The 24,944-nt window shown below is 36.0% G+C and overlaps 1 protein-coding gene across 6 annotated transcripts in view; it reads left to right on the top strand.

Annotated features, from left to right (window-relative positions):
• The window catches only part of Robo1 (roundabout guidance receptor 1), a 1,045,885-nt gene that overhangs the window by 990,093 nt on the left and 30,848 nt on the right, over nt 1–24,944 (top strand). For 3 of the 6 annotated variants that reach the window (XM_058574577.1, XM_058574579.1, XM_058574580.1), the window contains 7 exons: nt 1,464–1,661; nt 5,675–5,701; nt 7,099–7,141; nt 14,102–14,256; nt 16,743–17,078; nt 18,922–19,029; nt 21,675–21,819. In XM_058574577.1, coding sequence (XP_058430560.1) covers nt 1,464–1,661; nt 5,675–5,701; nt 7,099–7,141; nt 14,102–14,256; nt 16,743–17,078; nt 18,922–19,029; nt 21,675–21,819 — 1,012 coding nt within the window. The remainder of the gene's footprint in view (nt 1–1,463; nt 1,662–5,674; nt 5,702–7,098; nt 7,142–14,101; nt 14,257–16,742; nt 17,079–18,921; nt 19,030–21,674; nt 21,820–24,944) is intronic. The other 3 variants (XM_058574581.1, XM_058574582.1, XM_058574578.1) reach the window with 3 other exon arrangements.

The following is a 24,944-nucleotide window of genomic DNA, read 5'->3' as shown; positions in this document are numbered from 1 at the left end:
TGCATATCTGAAGTCCTTATGAGTGGGCTGATGAGTCAAGGAGGTGGTATCTCTGTGGCCCATGGGGAGGTGGTCACCAGGAGGCAGTTATATAAGGGGGGATATCTGCACTGACCATACTGAGGAATTGGGAGGAAGCAGAGAGCTGGCAACTCTGTATGGGTGACTAAACCCTTCTTTTAGTATTTAATCTTAGATTCAAAATGAATGCAGAAGCAACATAAAATTTTAAGAGTGTGGTACATGAATCTTTTCCAAGTTAAATGATTTAATAATTGTGAGAAAGCCCCAATCTTAATGAAATGCAGAAGCCCCTTCTTATGTCATCAGATGTTGTGGGGGAAGAACATTAAGACTACAGACACCACTGGGAATTCTCCCCAGTGGGCAACCTCAGGACTAGCATCACAAGGTGTCTACAAAGTGATATACAGCTTTGATGGAAGAGCGACAGTCTTGCGTTTTCTACAAAGACTTTGCAGGCTGCTCTGTGTGACCTGAAGTAATGGCGGGCTTGAAAAATATCATTGTAGGCTTAAGACATAAATGTAAAATAAGCATATTTTATTAGCCATATATTCCATCAATTTTTAATTCTTGAATCAAAATATCTAACCGAGAATGTCTTTTTGACTATTCATAACACTTAATAATTCTTTTACATATTTAATGTTCTTTTCTTATATCTATTGCTGGTGATGGTTATTATTTTAAAAGAAAGATTATTCATAGTTCTTACAATGGTAACATTATCTTAATCTGTCATTGTGTTTTAATGATCTTTAATTTTATAGGACATTCTGACTGTGGGTTCAAATAATATGTTTCTAAGACAGTGAAGGATGTTGCAATATAATCTTGGGGAGGAGTATGCAAATACACACACAAGCACGCACACACACACCATTTTTCAATATCTAGCTTATAGAAAAAGTAAAATTTTATTATAAGCCTTTTTACAGCACATATTTGATGTTTGTGTAGAATTTTGAGAATTTTTCTACCTTTTCTATACATATAATATTCAGTACCTATTATTTATTTGTACAATTGCATTAAAGTATTCTTGGTTTTTTGGGGTTTTTTTGCATTTTATGGTATTAACACTTTTATATTTATCTCAATTAGTGAGCACTGTTTCTCTGAAACTCAATCTAAACAGGATCCCACAAACTTGTAAAATAAAAAGAAAACAGAGTGCCACTGTCCTTGTTTCAGCTAAGATCACACAAAATTACATCCATACTTCTTTTAAATTAAAATGAACGAATTTTACTAGTCATCTCATGAACTCATTCACTTCCCTGCGATAATGCAGAATGAAAAAGAGAAATCATGGTCCAAAATTAACAAAATATAATGTCAGGTGTTTTACATCATATATATATATATATATATATATATATATTCTTACATCATCACACTGAGTCTTACACCCAACTCATCAGAAGATGGCCTTTCAGATTCTCGTGGAAACCCCGTGTCACCTGAAGACCAGGTCAGCCTTGCTCAGCAGATTTCAGACGTGGTGAAGCAGCCAGCGTTCATCGCAGGAATCGGAGCAGCCTGCTGGATCATCCTCATGGTCTTCAGCATCTGGCTCTACCGACACAGGAAGAAGAGGAACGGACTTACTAGTACTTATGCGGGTATCAGGAAAGGTATTCGCTTTCTCAGGTTTTTCATATTTTAATATGTTTATGAAACTCTTAGTTTTAAACCTGACTCCACATGATTCACAGGGACACATATCCTACCTGTTAAATTGTTTCAATATACAGCAATTCTCTAAAGTACTTTTATCATGATATCTGCATATGAACAACTCTCATGTGGCAGTACAACAGAGTTAATCAGTTTCTTAGGACCCAGATCCTTTCAAATATGTTTCACTAAGGTACATCTAGGCTTGGCTGTGATACTGTGGCCTTCTTCTCTTAGGCAATTATTTTATTACTTTATTTCTTGGGGGAAATTTGTAATCTCCCCGTCACAGGAATTATAAATTGGGGCTTTAAACTCACATAGTTTTAAGGGGATTGTTGTCCTTTGAGAAGCAACAAAAAGAGAGACTTCTTTGATTATTTCTAGAAGCAGTCCTTTCTTAGTGAATATGATCACATTATGAGGAGTGTCCTGCCTAGGGAGGGAAGAGTGTTAGTACTTTTCCATTCATAGACTTAAGATCCTGCAATCAAATGTCTTATACACTGCCCATTAATGATGATGATTTTGTTACATACGTCTTTATAATTTTAGAAAAAAAAAGATTATTTGCTATTATTTACATTTTCAAAGATGGACTGACTATGCCAATATAATTCATAAATACCTTTGCTACATATCTTCAAGTCCTATGCATTGTTGACAATCTTAACATTCAGGCACATAATCCTGCTCCTTCCTCTCCCCCAAATATATCCACCAACTCTGGTCCTCATACCTGGGCTGTAGATAATGTGGCCTCCTAGTTTTCAGATTGTAGTCCCTTTTTATGTCTTTAGTTCAATAAAACGATTCATAATGTTGCATTTTACTCTCAAAAATGTCATGGTTTGGATTGAAAATTACACATTCACCTTTGTTATAGAACCAACATAACAAAAAAGTTTTGCTTTGCTGCAAAGCAAATTTAAAGATAATTACCAAGAAATTAAGTCATCCCTTCCTTGACTGTTACTTGTCCTTCTTTTCCTAATTGTCTACATATTTCCTGAGAGAACATTTTCTGTGTATCTTGGACAGAGTATTTCTCTAATCACATGGTTAAGTTGGAATTTTCAAGACTAGGTAAAACTTGAATGTCGTTACACATTTATAAAACATTCTGTGTCAACAGTGTAGGATATTTGTGCTGTTCCTGGAGGTCTTGGGAAAAAAGAGTCAACAGAGATTCATCATCAATACTGTGAAATAAATCCATGTGCCTCCTGCCTGCGGCTCGGCAGCAGTCTCTTTTTCTTTTTATTGTGGGTTCGGCAGCAGTCTCTTCATATGCATAGATTTGCCTTAGCATTATCACCCTGAAATATTTTTTTTTCAGATATGTGTCCTACCTAGACATGAAGCAAAATGTCAGTACCCCTGCCTGTGAAATGGAAAACAAGGGCTTAGAGGTTACTGAGAGTAGTGCTCATTATGTATAGAAAGTAGAACAATGTCAGGCACATGTGTTACTAAATAGAACCTTTGACTGCAAATCCATGCAGAGACGGGGTTTATGAATGTGTGTGTTTGGTGGAGTGGGGAAGGGGCAGGATGCTGGGAGGAGACTAGGTTTAGAAATCTGATTTCAATGAGGAAAAGCAACTAACATTTAGATGTGAATTTTCTGTTCATCAGACTTGCCCCATTAACTCCATTTCATAAACAGCCAGTCAGTGAAATCCAGTGTTCCTTGTCATGATCAAGTGTCATAGCTGTGTGATTGTAACAGTTTAATGCTCTGTATTGTCTTGAAGTCTAAGAATGTGACATGAAAACTCTCCTTTCTGAAATGCTGCTTGTTCTTTACTAATGTCCTTTGAGCATGCTGACAAATGCCTATGTGATCTTTCTGTGGGACCTTTAAACTAATATCCTAGTCTTTTCAACTAGCTTCTGTTTAAGCAGAAATCATAGAACATAATTACAAATGTAATTGGATGAGCACTGATTCTGCTTTCCTCACTTCATCCTGTTGGCACTTTTTCAAAATTCTATTTCTATGCATTTTTTTAAAGTGCATTCTGAATATCTTAAATTTTACTATGCCAAACACAATGCCAGTGGTTTCAGGGAAATAGGAAGTAAAATATTTTGAATAAATGAAAAGAACCTCTTGACATAAAATATCAAGCCAGAGTGTGACTTTGGGTAATCATGAGCCTTTTTTTAGCATTTCCCGTTACATATAGCCATAGGTGTGACATCTGCTGGACACTGGGGGCTCCATCCACATACATCCACATATTACATCAGCACCACTCAGTACACAGAGTTCATTATATTTATTATTGGAAGCTCTGAAAGTTAAGTTGTTTTTTGGTGTGCTAGCAGTGAAAATTTCATTTAGGGCTGACTTTTTTTCATTTCTTCTTCAATTCCTCAAACTGGGGTTAGCAGTTAGCTATGAGAAGTAATGACAAGGACCTTTCATATTTCCCGTGTCCTTGTGATTGCAAATTAATGTTCAAGCACTCCACTCTTGCTTGAATAGCTTTAGTTTCAAATGTACCTCTTTTTTTTTTCTTTTTATGAAGACTTGTTACTATGGCTCTGAATTTTTGAATGTAGCTAAATTACATTGACTCTCTGAAAAGATCTGACTGAAAGACAACACAATGGAATTCTTAAGACAGGGGCTGTTGTGCTGCAGAGGAAGGCCAGTGTATCAATTGGGTACACAGCATTAAGGTTTTTGTTGTTGTTCTTTCTAGTCTGCTCAGAGATGAAGTGGTTTGGTAAGAAGTGACAGTTGTAGAGGATGCTATGTGTTCCACTTTGCAAACCCAGAGCTCTAATCCTAAAGTAAATTTCTTATCATTGTTCAAATGTACAATGGAAAATACATTTTGGCAGCTTTTTTGATACATGATCGGTAATCAATATTCTAGTTTGTTTGTTGTAAAGATTTTTTTTTCCAGGCAAGCTTTAACCTTAAAGGGTGTAATGTGGATTTCCTTGCTTTTTCTTTTTCTTTTTCTTTTTTTTTTTTTAATCCAGAGCAGCATTTACTTTAAATTAAGGGGAAAAGATTGGAAAATATGTCAGTCTCCTCCCTTTATGAAATGACATGCAAATTGCTCTGGTGTAATCCCACACCAGGAATAGAAGATAGGAAAAGTGGGGGAGGCCATGCTGCTACTTTTGAGGTCTGCAGTTCAATTTCAGGCATTATTGATTAGATTAAGATTTATAACTGCAGAGAGAGTGAAGGTTCTCAGAGGGGTGTTATTGTTCTATTGTTTAGCTTCTAGCGTGGCATTAGAAAAATGTTCAGCCTACTCAACCACGCTTCTAAATGTAAATTATGACACAGAAATCAAAGTTTAAAACTCCACACATTTTCTATCCGTTCAGAAATGTTTACAATGATAAAAATGTAGTGTTGTGCTGTTTGTGTAAGGCATCAGACTTACAGGACGTTTTGATTTTTATGATTCTCTTTGCTTTTCCTTCCTTCCTTTCTCCCTCCCTCCTTCCTTCCTTCCCTCCCTTCTTCCTCTTTCTTCTCCTTTCTTTTCTCCAATAATAAATACTTAAGTGCACCTATTAGTCCATTTAATAAGCATTTACTTTCAGATTCCTAGATAAGGTTCCAGCATACACCTGATAATACTTGTTTAAGAATCCATCATCCAGTGTTTGGAAATGATTAATAGCAGAGGATTCCTGTTTGTACTGGAGCCCATGAGCTAAATCTCTGTTGCTAAATGCAGGGTCATTCACAGGGTAACGCACAGTTCCCCTCCCAAGGTACTAGAATGTCAGACACTTCAAAATGGTACCTGTAGAGACAAGCTTCTTTTTCTAACCTCGTATTGGGTTTTATTCATATATCAGAGTTTCAGACCTACTGGCTTGGTTATTTACATTTGTTTTATGTTCAGCTGTCTGCTTGATTCATACTAATGTGATATGTTCCCTTTCTCTTCAGCTTAATAACTGGTTTATATTTTGTTTTGATTTTCAGTCCCGTCCTTTACCTTCACGCCAACAGGTATATATTTGCACTTACCCTCCTCCTATCCTTTGTTAGTTTGGCATGTGTTGTACTATTGTGTTTCTGGTTTTATCTCATTTTCAGCAGTAACTGGGGGGAAAGGACTTAAATGGAATACAATACTTCATTTACTCACGGCAGGCATGCATTTGAAGTAGAAATGGTTGGTGTTGCTTTTCATCCATCCAATGCATTTATTTATTCACCACTCCATGTTGCATCTTAGCCCTGTTTGCATGTATTTCCATTAAAAAGACACAGTGTTTCTAGCCTCAGCATGATTTAACATGCTAATCATCTTATTGATTATTTCATACTTGGCAATGCATTTTCCCCCCTTAACTTAAGCTTTTAGGTTTTCCAACAAAAATTTCTCTGCCTTGTAATTCTCTGTCCATAGAATCAGTATTCTGAAAGGTAGCCAAAATACCCAGCACATGTGAAAGATAAAACTTTTCATTTTCCCCAAGTCTGAGTCCTCATATTCTGTTCTATTCGGTTTCTTTCAAAGTGGATCCTCTTCTTTCACATCACCTCTAGTAAAAGATGTACCTGTAGTTATGCCGCCTCAGTTTTAATCCAGTTATTGGAATCACTGGGAGCAGTTATCTCTCCCAAGCAGACTCCCAGTTTGGAGTTTTTCTAAGTAGCAGAACTTGGCAGCTTTTAAAAATACATTTCTTCTTAGAAAATGTGTCTGTATTTACAGAAAAGCTAATCTTCTTAACCCTTTGCCTAACTATGTGCAAATCTTTTTGTGGTACAGTTCTATTTTTATGCCCCAAATTTATTAAGCTGAGAAAGCTTTCAAAAGCATTAAACCATATTTTATGAAAATATAGTTATTAAAATATAATGAGTATGAGTTTCAAAAAGCCACAATAAGAAAAAATAGGTAAAAAAAAATGGTCACATCAATAGTCACAACTTTACATCTTTGTCTTTGGAAGGGCTTAACATCTATTTTTTGTCTCACTGGTTCTCAATCTTCTGGGAAAATCTAGTAGGCTTTTGTAATATTTACCTACAAGGGCAAGACTTAAGATTATACCTACAGAATTATGAAGTGGTATGATCTAGTAAACTCAAAATAAAAATCTATGGGAATGCTAATGTACAAGTAAATATATAATAGTTACATTTAACAAGAATCTGCTGCAGTTTTACTGTTGCTTTTCTCAATCTTGTTAAGACTAAGAATGATGCATATTTAATTTAATAAGAATTTTAAATTATTAGCTGAATTAGAAACCTGCTGTGTCCTGTAAGGATTTTTACAATGTTACTGGGTAGGAAGGGAGAAAGAATCCCATTGTACAAAGATGCTCGTGAATGTAATAGCTTTTGGTATATAAACATGTCTATTAATTGTTCCTTTTTTTTTAACATTCTAGTAACTTATCAGAGAGGAGGCGAAGCTGTGAGCAGTGGAGGGAGGTAATTATCTTCCTTGTTTTGTAGATCCTTGGGGGAATTTAAAATATTTCTTCTTGTCTTCCTCACTGATGCAAGTTTCATTGCTCCAAAGGTTTAACAACTTAAAGATAAAAAGTGTTCCAGTCTTTTGGAAAGAATCCATTCATCTGTGGTGTTGAACCAAGTCATTTACACAGAAATACAGTTCCTGATGGAGCTGTTGCACTCTAGACAATGGCCACCAGAGGGAGTACGTTAACCAAGAAAAACAGATTGCTGATTTAGCAGATGATTAAAAGGAGTTAAAGTGATTAAGCTGTGGCATTTATGAAGATTAAGAAATATAGCTAGTTAACAGATACTATCAAAGAAAAAGTGCTCATTTGAAAACCTGCTGAACGCAGCAGTTGCTCAGAAGTTATAGGTTATGTTTGTTTGTTCTTGTTATGAATTCAGCTTAGTAGATACCTCCATTTGCAGGGAAATACATTCGAATAAAAAAAGAAATCTAGGTAGTTTGTTAACAAAGAACTTTTTCACCCTTTAACTAAAAATATCCTCAGTCCTATACTTATGATTTTTGAGGTAATTATTATTCAGTGAACTTTAATATATTCACAGAGAAATCACAAATTAATGTGATAGGCGGCTTAAAGGGGCTGAAACAGGATTTTCCACAATAAGGTGAATTTTCTTTTTTTTTTCAAAAACAGTAGCACCTAGACATAAAGGGGGAAAATATTCTAACCAAAACCAATTTATAATTTAAATTAAATTAGCTTATTAGAGTGCCCTTCTTCATATGGTTGGATAATCTGGTTAGCTACTGAGTAGTCAAAAAATGAGTAAGGTATTATTCCTGAATCCAAGGAATATACCTCCTAATAAGAAAATTACTAAATTTATGACAAAGAGTTATTTAAATATATATATATATATATATATATATATATATATATATATATATATATATAGACTGCCTTTAGCTGGTGCTGTACACATGTGGCAGTAAGCATTAATCTTTTCTTTCCTGGGTACTGCTAACTTCCTGCTTTCACAACTGTGAAACAAAGCCAGCCACCAAAAGACCCAAAAACTGGGGTGGTTTTCATGAGGAGTAAATCCACTTGATTGAGGGATTAAAGCAGAGCACATTTTTGCATCCAGGGGAATTCCATATAAGTCACAGTCCAGACATTCATGAAAGAGCTTCTGCCATAAGAACATTTTCCTGTGGGTAAATCTGGAATGCCTGATTGTTTAACTACCTCTCTCTGTGTCTATTCATGACTGTTGACTTCAGTTTTATTGGCACTAGCTCCTGTGCATGGGCATGTGTTCACATGCTTATACACACGTGCACACACATAAAATATTAACCTAGCTCCTTCTCTAAACAATTTACAACCCAGACAGACCAAATGGTCTCATGGAAGACAGTGGCAGGAATGCATAGGTGGGAAATGGTGGTTTCTAGGACAGGAATAAAGAATTGTAAAGTTCCTGAACTGTCTATTTAGAAAGCTCACTAACAAAGAATCATAGCATTTTCGACTGAAAAACAGAATCCTGGCAGTGAAATTGATATATCTCAAATACTAACTAGAAATTATCATTTTCCTAAATGAATTGATAAAAGATGCTGGAATGTCACAGAGGCAATAATACTTAAATAAAAATTTTAGAGTCAGTGCTCAACATGACAGTTATACCCACAATTTTAAATGTATTTATTCATTAACTATAATGGACACCGACTACAGGGCAGATACTGTGTTAGCTGCTTGGAATGCGTCAGTGAGCAAAGTGGATAAAATTCCTGATCTTGTGGGCATTTGATTATGGTGGGAGAGATGGAAGATGGATAATAAACATTTTTTAAAAGGTCAACTGTACCGTGTCAACAGTTGATAAGTACTGGGGTAAAAATCAAGTAGGATGAGAAAGAGAAGGTTCATTAAGAAGAGGCCTCTTTCCTAGCCATGATGAATCTGTGCGGGGGTGGGGAGGGGTTGCTAGGACCAAAATACCTAAAAGAACAACTTAAGGAGGAAAGTGTTTTGGCTCAGTCTCACAGGTCTCAAGCCCTGGTCCATTGACTTCATTTCTGCAGCTTTTTTTTTTTTTTTAATACATATTATGTGGTGCTGTGGATTGAACCTAGCACCTTGCACGTGCTAGGCAAGCACTCTACCACTGAACTACAACCCCAGTCCCCACTGACCTCATTTCTTTAGGCCCAAGCATCATGGTGTATGGCAGAGGAAAGCTGCTCAACTCTCAGCAGCTGGGAAGCAGAGAAGTGAGAGTTGAAGAAGGGCCAAGGACAAAATAAACTCTTCCAGAGCCTGCCCCTGGTGATTACTTCCTCTGACTAGGTCTCACTTCCCAGTAGTCTGCTAAGCTCTCAATGTATTAATCCATCAAGTGGATTAATCCACTGATCAAATGAACTCAGCCACTGATGAGGTCGGAGCCCTCACCATCCAATCATTGCCTAAAAGCCCAACCTCTGAACCTTGCTTCGTGGGGACCAATCTTCAACACAAGAGCTTTTGGAGGACATTCCAGATCCAAACCATAACACTGAGTCTTGTGATCACTGGAAAAGAGAATGAATAGCAAATTCAATATCTGCTGTGGCTTTCCTCACCTCCAACCCCTGTCTTGGTTTCCTTCATTCATCACAAACTTCCTGGGTCCTCCCTGGTCCTACCACCTCTCTTGGCTGATGACACCTAAGCTAAGATCTGTTGATTATCCTCTTTTGCCTCCTGCAACCATTACTGTGTTCTATGGATCCTATTTTTTACCCCTCCACTATCACTGATATTCTTTCTTTTTAAGCACTTATTCTCCCTTGCCAAAACTAGGAGCTCCCAGCTGTCCTAAGTTCATCCAGTTTTATTAGCACTGTTGTCTACTAATTCTCTTTCCAGTGGAGGCAGAATAATCTTTGAAATCCATGCTAATTGTGTAAGTTCCTGAGCTGCTGAAAAATCCCACCTGCAGCAGAACTTGCCATGTTTAAAATATCAAGTCCAAACTTGGCATAGCATGTGAAGTCCACAAAGTCTTGGATTTTGCAGCCTCGTTTTTCACTTCTATGTGCTGTGCCCTGTGATCCCTTGTGTCAGGTTATCTCCAGTATGTCAGTGTCCTGTATCCTTGCTACATGGACATTGCTAATACACAGGCTAACAATGTCTTCCCACCCATTATCCCTAGTTAGTGTATCAGATTTTACCTGCTGTACCCTCCACAAAATCTGTACTGTGCAACTATCACATTGTCTCCTACCCAGGAGGAGACAATGCATTCGCTTTTCTTTGTATCAAGAGTCACCAAATTATAGCTTTTGCACCGAGTCCACCCTGCCATCTGTTTTTGTAAATAAAGTTTTATAAGAATACAGACAGGCTCTCATTTGTTTGAGCTATAAAAGAAAAGTCAAGCGGTTACAACAGAAATTAAATGACCTGCAAAGATTTCAGTGGTTTCTATTTGGTCCTTTTACAGAGAGAGTTTGCCAACCTTGGTAGATAGAATTGCCTCTGACAAGAGAATATGAGATCCTGGATTATAGAAAATATGTGGTTTATTTATCAATAAGTTAATTTTTTGTAATGTAATAAATGTAGTTCAGTGAAGGACATCCGTAAATTCAAAAACTGTATGAACTTTCAGTCATTTAAAAGTTACCTAAGAAAAGAACAAATGCGTTATTTAATAAGTGAATGTCAGAAGACCTCAATTCAGTTCTTGATGACTTTAAGGAAATTATTTGGTGCTGGATTGTGTCCTCTAATAAATGAGGAGGTTGTCTGGAACTCTCTCCTAGTTCTCCAAACTGTCATTTAGTTATTCTCAGAAAAGAGAGAAAAACATAACAGTAAGCCAAGAGAACTCTGGGCTCAACTTGAAAATGGCAAATGACCTTTGAGGTAATGCAGGAGAGAAACAGAGAAATATTAAGGAGCTGTCTTTATTAATTTCTTTTCTTTCCCTGGAAAATTCCAGTTGCCTCTTCCAAAACCTCTGCTTAAAATTCAAACCACATTCAACCAGGAAAAATTAGAGAAAACTCCAAAAAGAGCAGTGAACAAGTGAAGATAACCTGGTGGAAAAGCCAGTACCACATTCCCTGTCAGTAAGAGGGAGGAAAGAAATGGAGCATCAGGTGAAGGTGCTCTTTAAACATTGGCCACTCATTTAGCCTGGCAGGGGGTCGACATGACCCACAGCTGACAATACTTTCCGTAAGGCCCCTCTGCCATATCCCCAGCTCTGGAACCCCATAGTCTTGTATTTTGTGGTTTAACAGTTTAAACGGGTTCTCTCAGAGTGAGTGATTGGAAGGTTTCAAGTAGCAGAGTAGGAATTAAAGGCAGTTGCCTCATAATTATTAGTGCACCTTTGCCCTCTTTTCCTTCATGGCGCAGGTCTATCCCCTTAATATGTGACATGATATAATGATGTGTTAGACACACATTAACCACCGTAACCCACACGTGTTTTGCTTTTGCTTCATATTTGGCTGTAGTTTGATTGTCTGATGCATGCTGATGAGTTTTAAGGGATACAAAGAGCCTGTGAAGCTGTTACTTTGAAAGACTTCTCAAGCTCTTGTCAGAATAGCTGCCAATGACCTCACCTTCCTCCAAGACCTTGGACACACACACACACACATACACACACACACACAGCATTTTAAGATTCATCATGGGACAGTGAACATGGCTTACCTTTTTCCTTAAATAGTTAGCATTCCAAACTCAAGTCTAAACAGAAAGCAGGATGTGAGTTGTTAATCCTACTTCCTGTTGGAAATCACCCATCTATATGAAAAGTTCTCTAAGCCAGTGATGCTATCAAAGCATTCACTGGAAAAATATTAACACTCCCCCCAACCACACACACACACACACAAAGGGAGTCATAGTAGCATGAAAATATTGTCTCTTTCTATTAAAACATATAAGTTGAGCTGTGGAGAATTTCTACTTGACCTCTGCTGCAGACATAGCATCATCTCTGCAGTGTCAAAAATGGGAGTTTTATTTTGAATAACTTTGACAGTGATGCATTTATGGTTTAAGTTCAAGGAGAAATAAAGAAAGCTAAAGATTACTAGATGCAGAAGTTCTATAACAAACATGTATTTCACAGACACTAGATATCTGTGGTATGGCTTGCATTTAAATGCATGAAATTTTAAGTCCGGCGACATTTCTCTCCAAAGCAAATTATTTATTTATCTGTTACTGGGGATTGAATCCATGGATGTTTTACCACTGAACTACAACCCCAGATCTTTTTTATTTTATTTTGCTGAGGCTGGCCTCAGAATTGCCATCCTCCTTCCTTAGCCTCCTGAGTGACTGGGATTACAGGCATGTACTACCGCACCAGACTTGAAAGCATATTTTTATCAACAATTGTAATAGGTAGTTCAATTTTAGCAGCTTTGTCCTGAATTGGGGGCCTTTGGATATTTTCTTCACTCTCCATTAAGAATGTTTAAGAGCTTCAGGGAATTTCCTCAGGCTCCAATGTGTGTTGATAGCACCCTAGTTCATGGTGTGAACTCCAGGGCCACAGCTTGTGCTGGAATCCCAGGTAGTCACTCACTCACTCCATATAGCTGTGCCCATGTGCCTTGACTTCTCCCAAGTGTCCCATTTCCTCATCTGTAAAACTTGGGTATTAGCAATCCCCGCCTGTAAAATGGCTGTGATGGTTCAATAAATGAATATATGTAAAGAATTCAAAGTGCCTCTCACACTGTAAACAAAGAGGAAACATACATCCTTAATTGTATAAATATGCACATATATGGATACAGATATATGGATTGCAAATCCATATTCTTCATTTTAAGTGACTTACAAATAACCATCACTTGCAAAATATGTTTCTCTGTGGCAAAATAGGAACCATTTAGAGGGCAATGTCAGTTTCTTGCTTCCCAAGTAAATGAGAAGGCTGGTTATTGCATTTTAACAAAGAAAATGAAACCACAAAGAAAATCTTTGCATAGTCTGTAGCGCCAGACTGTTTATTGAGGATTGGACAGCACATCATACATCATCGCCTCTTTTGCTGAGTTATCACACGGAGTCGATGTTGAAAAAGGACATGAAGAATGCTGCTCTTGGACTCCAGTTTGAGTCCCTGGCACTGGTGGTCCAGGGCTCCCATTAATAACTCCCGATGCACTTGGCCTCTCCAGCACTTGGTGAAAGAGGATTAACATCTGTTGTGCCAAAAAAAAAAAAAAAAACATGAGTGCTAATATTTCTTTTAGTCGACATCTTTGTTTTACCAGATTTCATTCAGTAGCTTTCCTTTGTTTATTTAGGAACTCACAGCATTTTACATTGTCACCATCAGAAAATGTTGACAAGCTCACAGAACTGTTCACTGAAACATCATTGTAGCTCTGTGCAAAATGTCACGCCAGTCTGCTCTCACTATTTCTTAAACATGGGTTGGAAGCAAAATCTGTAAATCTGCCTAATGTGAAGGGTTCATTGTCTCAATAAAAGAATTTGTTGCATTCTTTAATGAAGTTGTGAGAAGAGTTGCAATTTTTTAATTTTTTTAATTTAAAAATGAATAAATGCAAATGGATTTAGCTAGAATATTTTTTAGTTACTAAAAGTCTTTATGTATCCGTGTTTTCAGATTCCACGTTTGATTTTTCAATCACCATGACTAAAGGCAGAATAGAACATTGTAAACAGTAAAAGATTTTAAGTCTGAAGTACAGCAGTACCAGTTCACAGATGTATGGCTCTGTGCACTGAGACACATCTGGAACTATATATTATAGTTGCCTCTCTGTAAATAAAAGGAATAATATCATTCAACATAATGCACCAAATTATTGTAAGAACAATTAAACGAAATATTTGCTGGAATTCTGAATAGAAAATATTATTTTCTGTCCATATAACATTTACTCTTTTTTCTCTCTAGGCCAGGACTTCTCAATATCAGTGAACCTGCTGCACAGCCGTGGCTGGCAGACACGTGGCCTAATACTGGCAACAGCCACAATGACTGCTCCATCAACTGCTGCACCGCAGGCAATGGGAACAGCGACAGCAACCTGACCACCTACAGCCGCCCAGGTTAGGGACACGGAGAGGGAGATAAGCACTGGCCTTGAGCGAGTTAGCCAGAAGCAGCTGACTTTCCTTTCCCTCTGCCCACCTGGGGAAGGGAACTTTGATCCACATTTTCATGAAATGTCCAACACTGTGTAGCAAGCTAGCATGATTCAAATATTTTCTCCATTTCTAAACTTTTATATTTCACCCTCCACCAAGAAGATTTCCTCAGAGAATGAAGAATACAAGCTCTAGCATAGATTGCAAGTAAAAAAAACAAAGTCATGCACAATCATTTATGTTTTATAAGAATGTGTACAATGATAAGTTTAGTTGCAGTAATTTATTATATTCATGATTTTAGGAATAAATAACAAAGACCAAAAGGTCAATAAATCCATAGTTTGAGTGGACCTAATTCTAACAGTAAGAGTTATAATTTTTGAACAAGAATAATAACAAAAAAATTAAATGAACATTTAAATCAGATATTATAGTATAATGTAAATCCTGAAGAAATAAGAAATACACACATCCATATATATTTCAGGTGTGTAGGTGTACATTTATAGTCTGTTCTATACTTTGGTTCTGAAATATGTGTGAGTAAATTACTTTGCTAAAATTTCATGCTAAAACATCACAGTAAGACAAGTAGATATGGAGCATTGCAAGATCTAAAGGCAGAAAAAAATACAGATAATTTCTTATGAAACAAAAAGTCCCATTATTAATAAGATAGGAAACATTTAAATAGTTGTAAAGAATCAAATGAGATGCCTATGAAAATAAAATAATGCATGGAATTAAGGAAATGAGAATGAGAAGATGGCATGTAAGTAAAGATGTAATAAATTATAAAGAACAAATCATAGAACTATCTATATGTCTACCCTAAAAACAATCCTGTGTCTCCATTATTAGATGTGGACATGATCATCCACACAACGAGTGTGTGTCCTCCAGAGGCCCAAGTTCTGCTGTCTATATAGATAGTCATGTATCATACACAAAAGACTATGCCGAGGGACACCTACTGGAATTAATATGTTGCATTGTCCAGTATGATAGTTACTGGCAACAGATGGCTGCTTAAATTCAAATCAGCTAAATAAAATACAGTTTGAAATTCAGCTCCTTATTCTCACTACCCACATTTCAAGTTCTCCATAGCTGTTATGTGGCCAGTAGCTGCTATATTGGACACTGGAGTCTTAGGACAAGTCCAACACTTTTAGAAAACCTTTTGGATAACACTCATATAGAAATATTGGCAAAGCAAAATGAATATATTGCCTTTAGATTATTTTTTAACCGTCATTAAACAAAATAATTCCTAGAAATTAGATATGAGAATTACTGTAATCCAGATGTACCAAATATCTCTGTTGCTTGATCATGTATGATTGAGTTAAGTAGTTAAATTTAGCAACATAGAGAAGCTGAAAAGTTTTCTTAAGATTATATTCATATTTACATCTTTAGTAGCAAGTATGTTAATTTTCATTTATTAAGTTATCCAGTTGAAACCAATTCTTAAAGAGACCTGTTAGTGATAGTGCTACTTTTAATCTGAATAGAATAATGATGTTTTCCATGGTACCTTTTTTTATTTTAAAAATGTTTATCTTTACAATATGACTTTAATTATTCCTGCTGTTTTAATATTTTCAATCATAGGCCTTAAATACATCTCTCTCTCTCTCTCTGTGTGTGTGTGCGCGCGCATGTGTGCGTGTGTGTGTGATCAGTTATTTAATTTCTAAAAATTTCAATGAAGGGAAGATCAGAGTGGAATGAGATATTAGACATACTAGATATTATTTCAGGCATTATTTGATTAAGTGACCTGGTTAGTGTGGTTCATTTTGTCATCATTATTGTCATTTTATACTTGGGATGTCATTACGAAACCATGAAAAAATGATTATGTAGCATCTCTCTTCAATAATGATTACCCTATATGACCAAGATAGGAACTAATAAAATTCTCCTAAGCACTATTGACTATCACCTTATCCCTGCTCTTCTTATCTTTTGAGGATAAAAATATTAGAATCTCAAGTGCTTTGACCGTGGATACATTTTCCTCTTTGGATTCTTATGTGCTTTGTTCTGTAGCTTCAAATAGTTCATTAGCCCAAGACTAGAAAATTTAAAGTTGACACTTAAAGATTCACGTATGTATTGTTTTAGTGGAATTCCTGTTGAAAGGGTTGTTAAAGGAAATTCCTATTTTAAAGTAGATGAATTATTTTGCATACAGCACTGGCATAAGTTCACAATTATGTCCTCTCTACACGAATTCTCTGGATGCTCTTATTCCCTCAAGTTTGGTTTCCTTTAGAAAGTCCATATGAGTATGGGGCCCTTTCTATTGATCTAATTTAAGCCCATTGGTACTTTACATCCCAATTTTACTGTGACTCACAAAGCTTCTTAGAAAGAAATTGAAAACGAATAACCATGCAGAATGACTTTTTCCTTTTCCTCTCCATTGCACATAGCTGATTGTATAGCAAATTATAACAACCAACTGGATAACAAACAAACAAATCTGATGCTCCCTGAGTCAACTGTTTATGGTGATGTGGATCTTAGTAACAAAATCAATGAGATGAAAACCTTCAATAGCCCAAATCTGAAGGACGGGCGTTTTGTCAATCCATCAGGGCAGCCCACTCCTTATGCCACCACCCAGCTCATCCAGTCCAACCTCACCAATAACATGAACAATGGCAGCGGGGACTCCAGCGAGAAGCACTGGAAACCACCCGGTCAGCAGAAACAAGAAGTGGCACCAATTCAGTATAACATCATGGAGCAAAACAAACTGAACAAAGGTGAACAGCTCTGCCCTTATTCCTTCTCTTTCCCATATTGACACTCTTAGCCCCTCGGCACTAGATGTCAACAACTGTGACTCGCAAGTCACCTCTTTCCTTTGGTTATTGTGATTTTCTTCTTTCTTTGGTTTCAGAATTTCCAGTGTCAAAGAGTTAATTAGCACCACAATAAGCTTGGAAAATTGATTTTATAATAATATATAAGTATTTTCAAATGGTTTTGAGATTAATTTAAATTTAATAGTAGGTGAGGGATTGCTGAGGACATACAATCTTTTATTCATAAGGCAGATGTACAACTGTCACAATACCTCGAATTTTCAATAAATAGACTATTCCACTCTTTCCACTTGAGGATGGAAGATAATTGCTTCTACGTGGTCCTATGAACGAAGGGCCTTTTTATATCAAACTGAAGAAAAATAATTAAATTAAACTTGAACTGGAGAATTGGTTCAATTTGTTGTATTTCTCAGACCTTGTGTGGTTCCTGAGATTGCTACGATGTATATAATTTTAGAACCTCAATTTCTTGGGTTGACCTGATTGAAGTCTGCCAGTATAGAACCAAAATAAATGGAGTTTAGTATTAACTTGAAGCTGCAGAATAGTATTTTATGGCCTGAGGGGAATATCTGTGTATTGTAATGTTGTAATGCATGTGGGTTGAAAGAGATAGGTGTTTGATTTCTTTGTAGTTCATCAGGCTACTGCTTTAATAACATGATTTGCAAAGTTATATACCTCTAGCTATAACTAGATTGCTCTAATTTGAATAGATGGGGCAATGTTGTGCAAGTATCCTGGTCAAGAATGCATTTTATGGTACATAATTAGAGGTATGGATTTATTTTCTTAGGCTTGAGTTGAGAGCATTTTCTTCAAAAATAAAACTTTGTGAAGCTGGAGAGTATAACAAGATAATTTAAACATTTCATTAAGTTCATGTCATGTTTTAATTTGATAATAAAGTCATCTAGCTTTTTCCCAAGTTTGAGAAGGTACTTAACTAGTATAATAATCCAATTTAATAAATATTTATTAAGATTCCTGTGTACATTGATGACAAAGACTGACAAAATTGAGAGCAGATTCTGCAGCTATGGAGTTTACTGTGGGGATTCAAACCATTACATTATTTTTCCATAGTGTGTGGTTTTACTCTGGACCTCAGAAAGCTCTGACAGTCCTCTGTACAAACATTTCAGAACTCTGATTTATTGTTTGTACTGCTTGTAAGCAGATTTGGTATGTCAGAGTGTAATAAAGACCCCGGAATGCAGCTAGGCTGACAGATTATTACTGACTACATTCCAGTAGCAAGCTTATCATCTGGATTTTCACCTTTGCCTAAATAAGGAGAAGCATTTCTGGGGCAGATTAGATATTTTATTTTCTTATCAGGGATACATTTTTATGAGATATCATCTAGCTGACAAGTTTCCGTTTTATTTTTATTTTATTGCAATTTATGTTTTATGAGTTGCAGACGTGGCATTTTATGATTTATTCTTGTTAGAATTATTTTGTTACTATATATACATGTATGTACATATTTTGGGGGGAGGGTACTATTGACTGAGGGCACTGGGTCTCATACATACTAAGTATGTGCTTTACCACTTAGCTATACCCCCAGTTTCTATTCCTATATTTTAAAATAGACATCCATTTTGAGTATAAGTCTTTTTATAGCCTGACAATTTGAATCTAAAAATAAATGAGAAAAACAGACAATTGGTTTCTTAATGTATTCAGAAATATATACAAAATAAAGAGATGTGAAATAACTCACAAAGAAAACATAAATGAACATTTTTTTTCTATCTGAAATATCTAGATTATCGAGCAAATGACACAGTTCCTCCAACAATTCCATACAATCAATCATATGACCAGAATACGGGAGGATCCTACAACAGTTCGGATCGGGGCAGTAGTACATCTGGTAAGGGGATCCCAGGAAACATCAACCTCTCTGTTTAAAAGATGGTACAGCCCCAGATGGACTGAAGTATTAAATCACTTTATATCATTTGAATCTAATCTTTCTTTATATCAGGCTTGGGTTTTTGTTTTTTATATCAGACATGGGTCTTATTTTTTCAGTTTAAGGGACTGTATTCTCAGTAAACCATTTTATTTTCCATTAGGTATCAAATACTAAGCTCCCTGTTTTCTTCCTTTATCAGTAAATCAAAAATATGAACTAAAATTTAAAGGCAGCTACCACTAAACTTTAAAGGCAGCTGAAACTTTTTTCTCCCTTTTCCAAAATATAACGTAAGAAATGTTGTACATATCTGTAATCAGATAAATCTGTTACCATTTGAAACAATGCTATTAAAGCAAGTAACATTTAAGTACACTTCAGCACTATAAAAACCTGAGAGACAATAACCTGAGATCCAGCTACGGTCTCAGTTTATACTTTCTCTATGATCCCTCAGTTCTTGTTCAGGAGCCTCATAAAGCAACCTCCCAGCCTCAATTTGTCCATGCCTCAAAAACCACAGAGACTCCTCCCTGTGGTCTTCATGCTGGGGCAGCTGTTTGCCAGCTGTTTTCCTGATAGGGGTTGCAGATGGGAGCTTGATGGTACTTAAGTCCTGTTTTTCTAATTAAAGGTGGTTCATTATTAGAACTAACATGTGGCAAGTCACACCACAATGAGAACAAACTAATTGATCTTGAATGGAGCATGTATCTGCAGGAGAGGGTAGAAATGGCACCTCCCAGCAACTGGATCAAAGTCATTGCTAGGTTCTTTTAGCCAAGTGTCTCTACCTCCTTCTGTAAAAAAACATCACATTCACAGTTTGCTGTCTTCTTTTAGCTAAAGTATGCTGGTTTAACATTTTCTAACCTGTGTTGAAATTTTTCCTATTAAAAGGAGCTTAGAAATGGCCCTTTTTCTTTGTAGATTTTCTCAGATTCTACTGTCCATTAATTTGTATTAACAGTGAAAATATTATTAATTTTTTTTCTTTTTTTAATTAAGTAAACTGACTTAAAAATGTCAAAGATCTACTTTTGGGAAAAACATAAAATATTTAAATATTAGATTGTTGATGTCATTTCATCTTTATATTTTTACTTATAGAGAAAATCATATTTTAATAGGGGAAAACCCCCATGATTCTAGGTTATTAATTTTCGATTGACCTTCTCCATCTCTTAGCTTAGACACTGAGACCATGAGGCCATGCTGCTATTCATCACCTGTTATTCTGTGGATATTTGGTAAAACGATTATAAAGGAGTGAGGTCTGGTGAAGGCAGGGAGCAAGCAAAGGAAGTACATGAAGTGCAGGAAAGGTCTGTGTGGGTCAAGCCACTCGGTCAGGTGGAGTTGCTACCATGCATGTGTCTCAGGAAATCCAGAGGAAGACACTGGCCTATGTCAACTCTGTCACGCATGCACAGTCACCCCAGTACATAACAACCGAGTGACAGACAGAGAACAGAGACACCCAGGCTCAGGGATGGAGTCACAGTTTATTAGTAACAGCCTGTTCCTCAGCCCACACTTGGTGTTGTAACATATCAAGACAAGAGCATCTGGCATAACAAACACTGCCGTTAGAAAATTCCCAAGTGACTCAAAAAAAAAAAAAGTCCCATTGCCACTGAGTAAGCTATGACCTGTGTCATTTGCAGGGTGACATGTAGCTGTTTAAGTTAGGATTAAAAAAAAAAAAGATCAAGATAATTCACTGATATTAAAGGATAACATGAGAAAAATCAATTATAATTCAATTGTAATTAACAATTATTGTCTATAATATAAATATGATTCTAAAATATATTCAGGGGGAGAACTTTATCCCCAGATACCTTTTGACCTGAGGTTTTAAAAAGGGAACATATGCATCTATGGTGTGCAAAGAATACACCAAATCTAAAATTGGAAAACTGTAGTTCTTGAAGAATTGGGTTATTTCAAACTATTAAGAACATTCAGCAACATTATTTTACTATAAGCCACAATTTTATAGAAACAGCAGCTGAGAAGATGTCTGTCCCTTTCTAAGAGCATTTTTTGGCTTCTTTTGTCATTAGTTATATTAGTTCTTCCAGCATTTATTCTCATCTGTATCTGCCTTTCTGAAGAAAACTAATAATTTCATTGTGCCCAAAACATTTCAATGGACAAGTACAAATTATATATATTCAGTGATTTAATGCAACAGTGGAACTCTAATAGATCGTATCTGTATCATATTGTATTTTAGGTTTCAGCAATTAAATAATAGAAAGGCACTCCAGAAAATATGTCTACAGCTCATTTGTTTTAGATGATAATCCATAATGCAATTAATTACTGTAGGAAGATCACTATTAATGATATGACTTGTAAAATTCATTTATGGTTTTATTGCTTTTTTGCTATGTGTTCTACAGTTAAACTTGGAATTCTTTGCTTCTTCTCTTCTATAAAATTCTGTTTAAAATTAATGAAGAAAAGTGTGTTTATCTCTATATACCTGAATAAATTATAAGATCATATTCACAGAAAATAATTAATCATGGATAATAGGAAAAAAAATTAAAGGCCAGGAATAAAAGACTTGTACTTCATTTCTTCTCTAGGAAGTCAAGGGCACAAGAAAGGGGCACGGACACCCAAGGTTCCCAAACAGGGTGGCATGAACTGGGCAGACCTGCTTCCTCCTCCCCCGGCACATCCTCCTCCCCATGGCAACAGTGAAGAGTACAGTATTTCTGTAGATGAAAGGTAGGCGGAACATCACCTGTGAATGGTATAATACATTTGCTTATACCCACCCAAGTAGTTGTTACACTATACTGCCAAGAAGAGACTGACTCCTGAAGTTCACAGTGTTATCTCTAAATAACACAATGCTGATCAGTAGCACTTTAAAACCCTCCTCAGGGATGCCCATAAAAGAATTAGTGCTCTAGAAACTTCTTTAGGAACTGGGAATTACACACACACACACACACACACACAGGAAATCTTGAGATTGTATGTATAGAATTTCACGTATGATTTTGTGATTTTCAAAATAGTCATGCACTGCATAAGGTCAATTCAGTCAATGTCAGACCACATATATGATGCTCTTCCCATGATATTAAAATGGAGCTGAAAAATTCCCATTGTCTTTTATTTTTACTGTATCTTTTCCATACTTAGATGTGCCTAAATGACTACTTCCCCTGGTGTTACAGATGCCTTCAGTATTAAGTATGATGATATACTGGTTCAGAGCCTAGGAGCAATAGGCTATATTATTTAGCCCGGTTTGTGTTCAATGCCATGGAAGTTTGTCTAAATCTACTCTGAAGTTCAGACAGTCATGAAATCCCCAAACAAGGTGTTTCCTAGAACGTGTTCCTGTAGTTAAGTGATACATGACTGTGTTGGAATTTCTTTGACACATTGTTAAGTTTTCATAAAATAATTATGTGGATTTACATACCACAATTTCTGGAGACTACTTTTTTCTTAGCTATTATCACATTATGCTGAAAATTACTTGTAGAGGTTTAAACTTCCCTGAATTATTTCTCAGAAGGATTTAACAAGAACAAATAGTCCACATGAAAAAATGAAAAGTTAGAATGCTTCCTCTCATTCCAGAATCTTTATAATTGGATATGATAGCTCAAACAAAACAAAACAGCTGCTTTAGTAGTGAGATTAAAAGCAGAGAATTCTCTTGACTTAGAGAATTAACTACAAAAAAAAAAATGAAATCTACGTGGAAATAGTCTTTTCAATGACTTTATAGAAATAAAGGCTTTGTTTTTTAATTCTTATAAAAAAGTGTTTTGCAGTCCCAGCTGTGCGCAGAAAACAAAACTTCTGTGCTTCTCTTTTTTAATCATTTTTAAATAACATATATTTTTAAGTAAAATTTTTTTACAAAAATGTTAACAGGCGATTCCCATTATCCATAGTAGTTATGTTTTATAAAGTTACTGTGAACACTGAATTAGTGAATATGGAACCATTTGTCTCTAGGGGAAATAGAGGGTTAGATTCTTTGAGCCTCAGGTCACAACATTTTTGTTGATCTGAGGCCTTTTTTTAATGTGTGTTTTGTTTAAAGCACCTTTATTTAATATATATTTTTCATTAATATAGTGTCATTTCTGAGAAAACGCATCTGTTACAGATGCATTTTCTCTGTTAGGCACATCACAACCCTCTTAAGTTAGGAGTGCCAAGCTGCATGTTAACATTTCCTCTGGGTGCCATTTTTAACAGGGAAATCACTGATATTAAGCAAGAAAATTTCAAGCAATGTGGCCCTAAATCAACTGTTCAAAGGATGTGAGAGCTGACAAAAGAAAGTATTTGTTGTCTTGTTTTGCTTCTGCTGGGGACATGCATGTCAGGTGGTTCAAATTTTTGGCGTCTTTTTGTATGTGTGAAGATGACCACAAAAACATCACTAGTATTGATATGGGGGTTTCAAATTCCCTGAATCAGTGAATTTGCGAATATAGAATCTGCAAATAGTGAAGATAAGTTTGGTCATAATAGTTTGTTTTCCAGGCTATTTTAATAGAATATTTTCTTCTATTTTAGTTGACTAAAAAGGGTTAAAATAAAATATGCTATTGTAGATTTAAAAAAAACCAAAACACTACAGGATATACAACTACTCCCCAAAGAGAAAGATTTGTTTTACCTGCGAAGAATGAATCTAATCTGCTGATAGGTGTTTTTCACCTTGAAAATGATAAATCAATTAAGAGCAGGGATTTTTATGGATCCTGGGACCATGCAGAGATATGGACTTTTGCAGAACTAACATGGCAGGGTGTGGGAAAACTGGGAAGGCAAACGTAAGCCAGATTATGCCGATACTCAAATGCCTTGCTGCAGCATTTTTATTTTATTCTCTAAGCAATTAGAGAGCCATTTATTACTTGGAGCAAATGAATGACCTGACAGTGACTTGTATTATAGTAAAGCAATTTTGGAACAATGTGACCATGGTGAAGCAAGGAGTGACTGGCGGCAAAGAGATCAATTAAAAGATTATTGCAGTAGGACATGCAACAGATGAAAACAAGGGAACAGATTGTAGGAGAGTCCTTATAGGTAGAACAGAGATGAATTTTGGGACAGGTTAATGAAGAGGAGAAAGGAATAATTCTCTTCAAGATTACTAATTTGGATGGGTGAGCAAATTGCTTGGCTACTTGATAACAAAGGAAACATAAGAAGGAGTTACAAAAATTGAGGTAGGAGGATTAGGGAAGTAAAAAAAAAAAAACGATAAAAAGCAACCACATTATTTAAGCATCAGTTTTCCTAAGGTAAAGTAAACAAGGTGGGGTGGTAGAGAACGAATAAGAGAGAGCAGTAATCAAACAGTTTATATAATGCAGTACATCTTTGTCATTCTAATCATTAAACATATTCCTGGGATAAGATAAAATAGAAAAGTGTAAGTACTCTCCAGATTTATCTTGTCTCCTACCCAGATCTAGCCCAGGAGCAGAAGAGCATTTAATTATTTAGGGGTGTTGTATTTTTCACTTACCATCCTAAATGCAAACCAACCAGTTCATTTTGTGCCCAACTGAAGAAATAATGATCTATTTACATTTTCAAAAGAGAGTCCTATTGAACTATGTAAGTTGTTTCCAGTATCTCTCCCTTTGAAAGCATTTAGAAAGTCCTTTGCTCAGGGTCTAGAACTTCATCATCAGACTATCTGCAATGCCGTCTTTGAATCTTCTTGAGCATATGTTGCACTGGAGGAATAGAACATACTAAGTACATTTGATATATACTAAGTTAAACTATGTTAAGTGGATTTCTTTATTGTTTCTTTATGATTTCTCAGCCTGAATAATATGCTGATAATAAGTTACAAT

Source organism: Marmota monax, unplaced genomic scaffold, assembly GCF_021218885.2.
Source record: "Marmota monax isolate L192 unplaced genomic scaffold, Marmota_monax_Labrador192_F-V1.1 WCK01_AAM20220418_F8-fsc00016, whole genome shotgun sequence".
NCBI lineage: Eukaryota > Metazoa > Chordata > Mammalia > Rodentia > Sciuridae > Marmota > Marmota monax.
The sequence above is the reverse complement of the archived record's forward strand: the minus strand, read 5'-3'. Positions and strand labels throughout refer to the sequence as shown.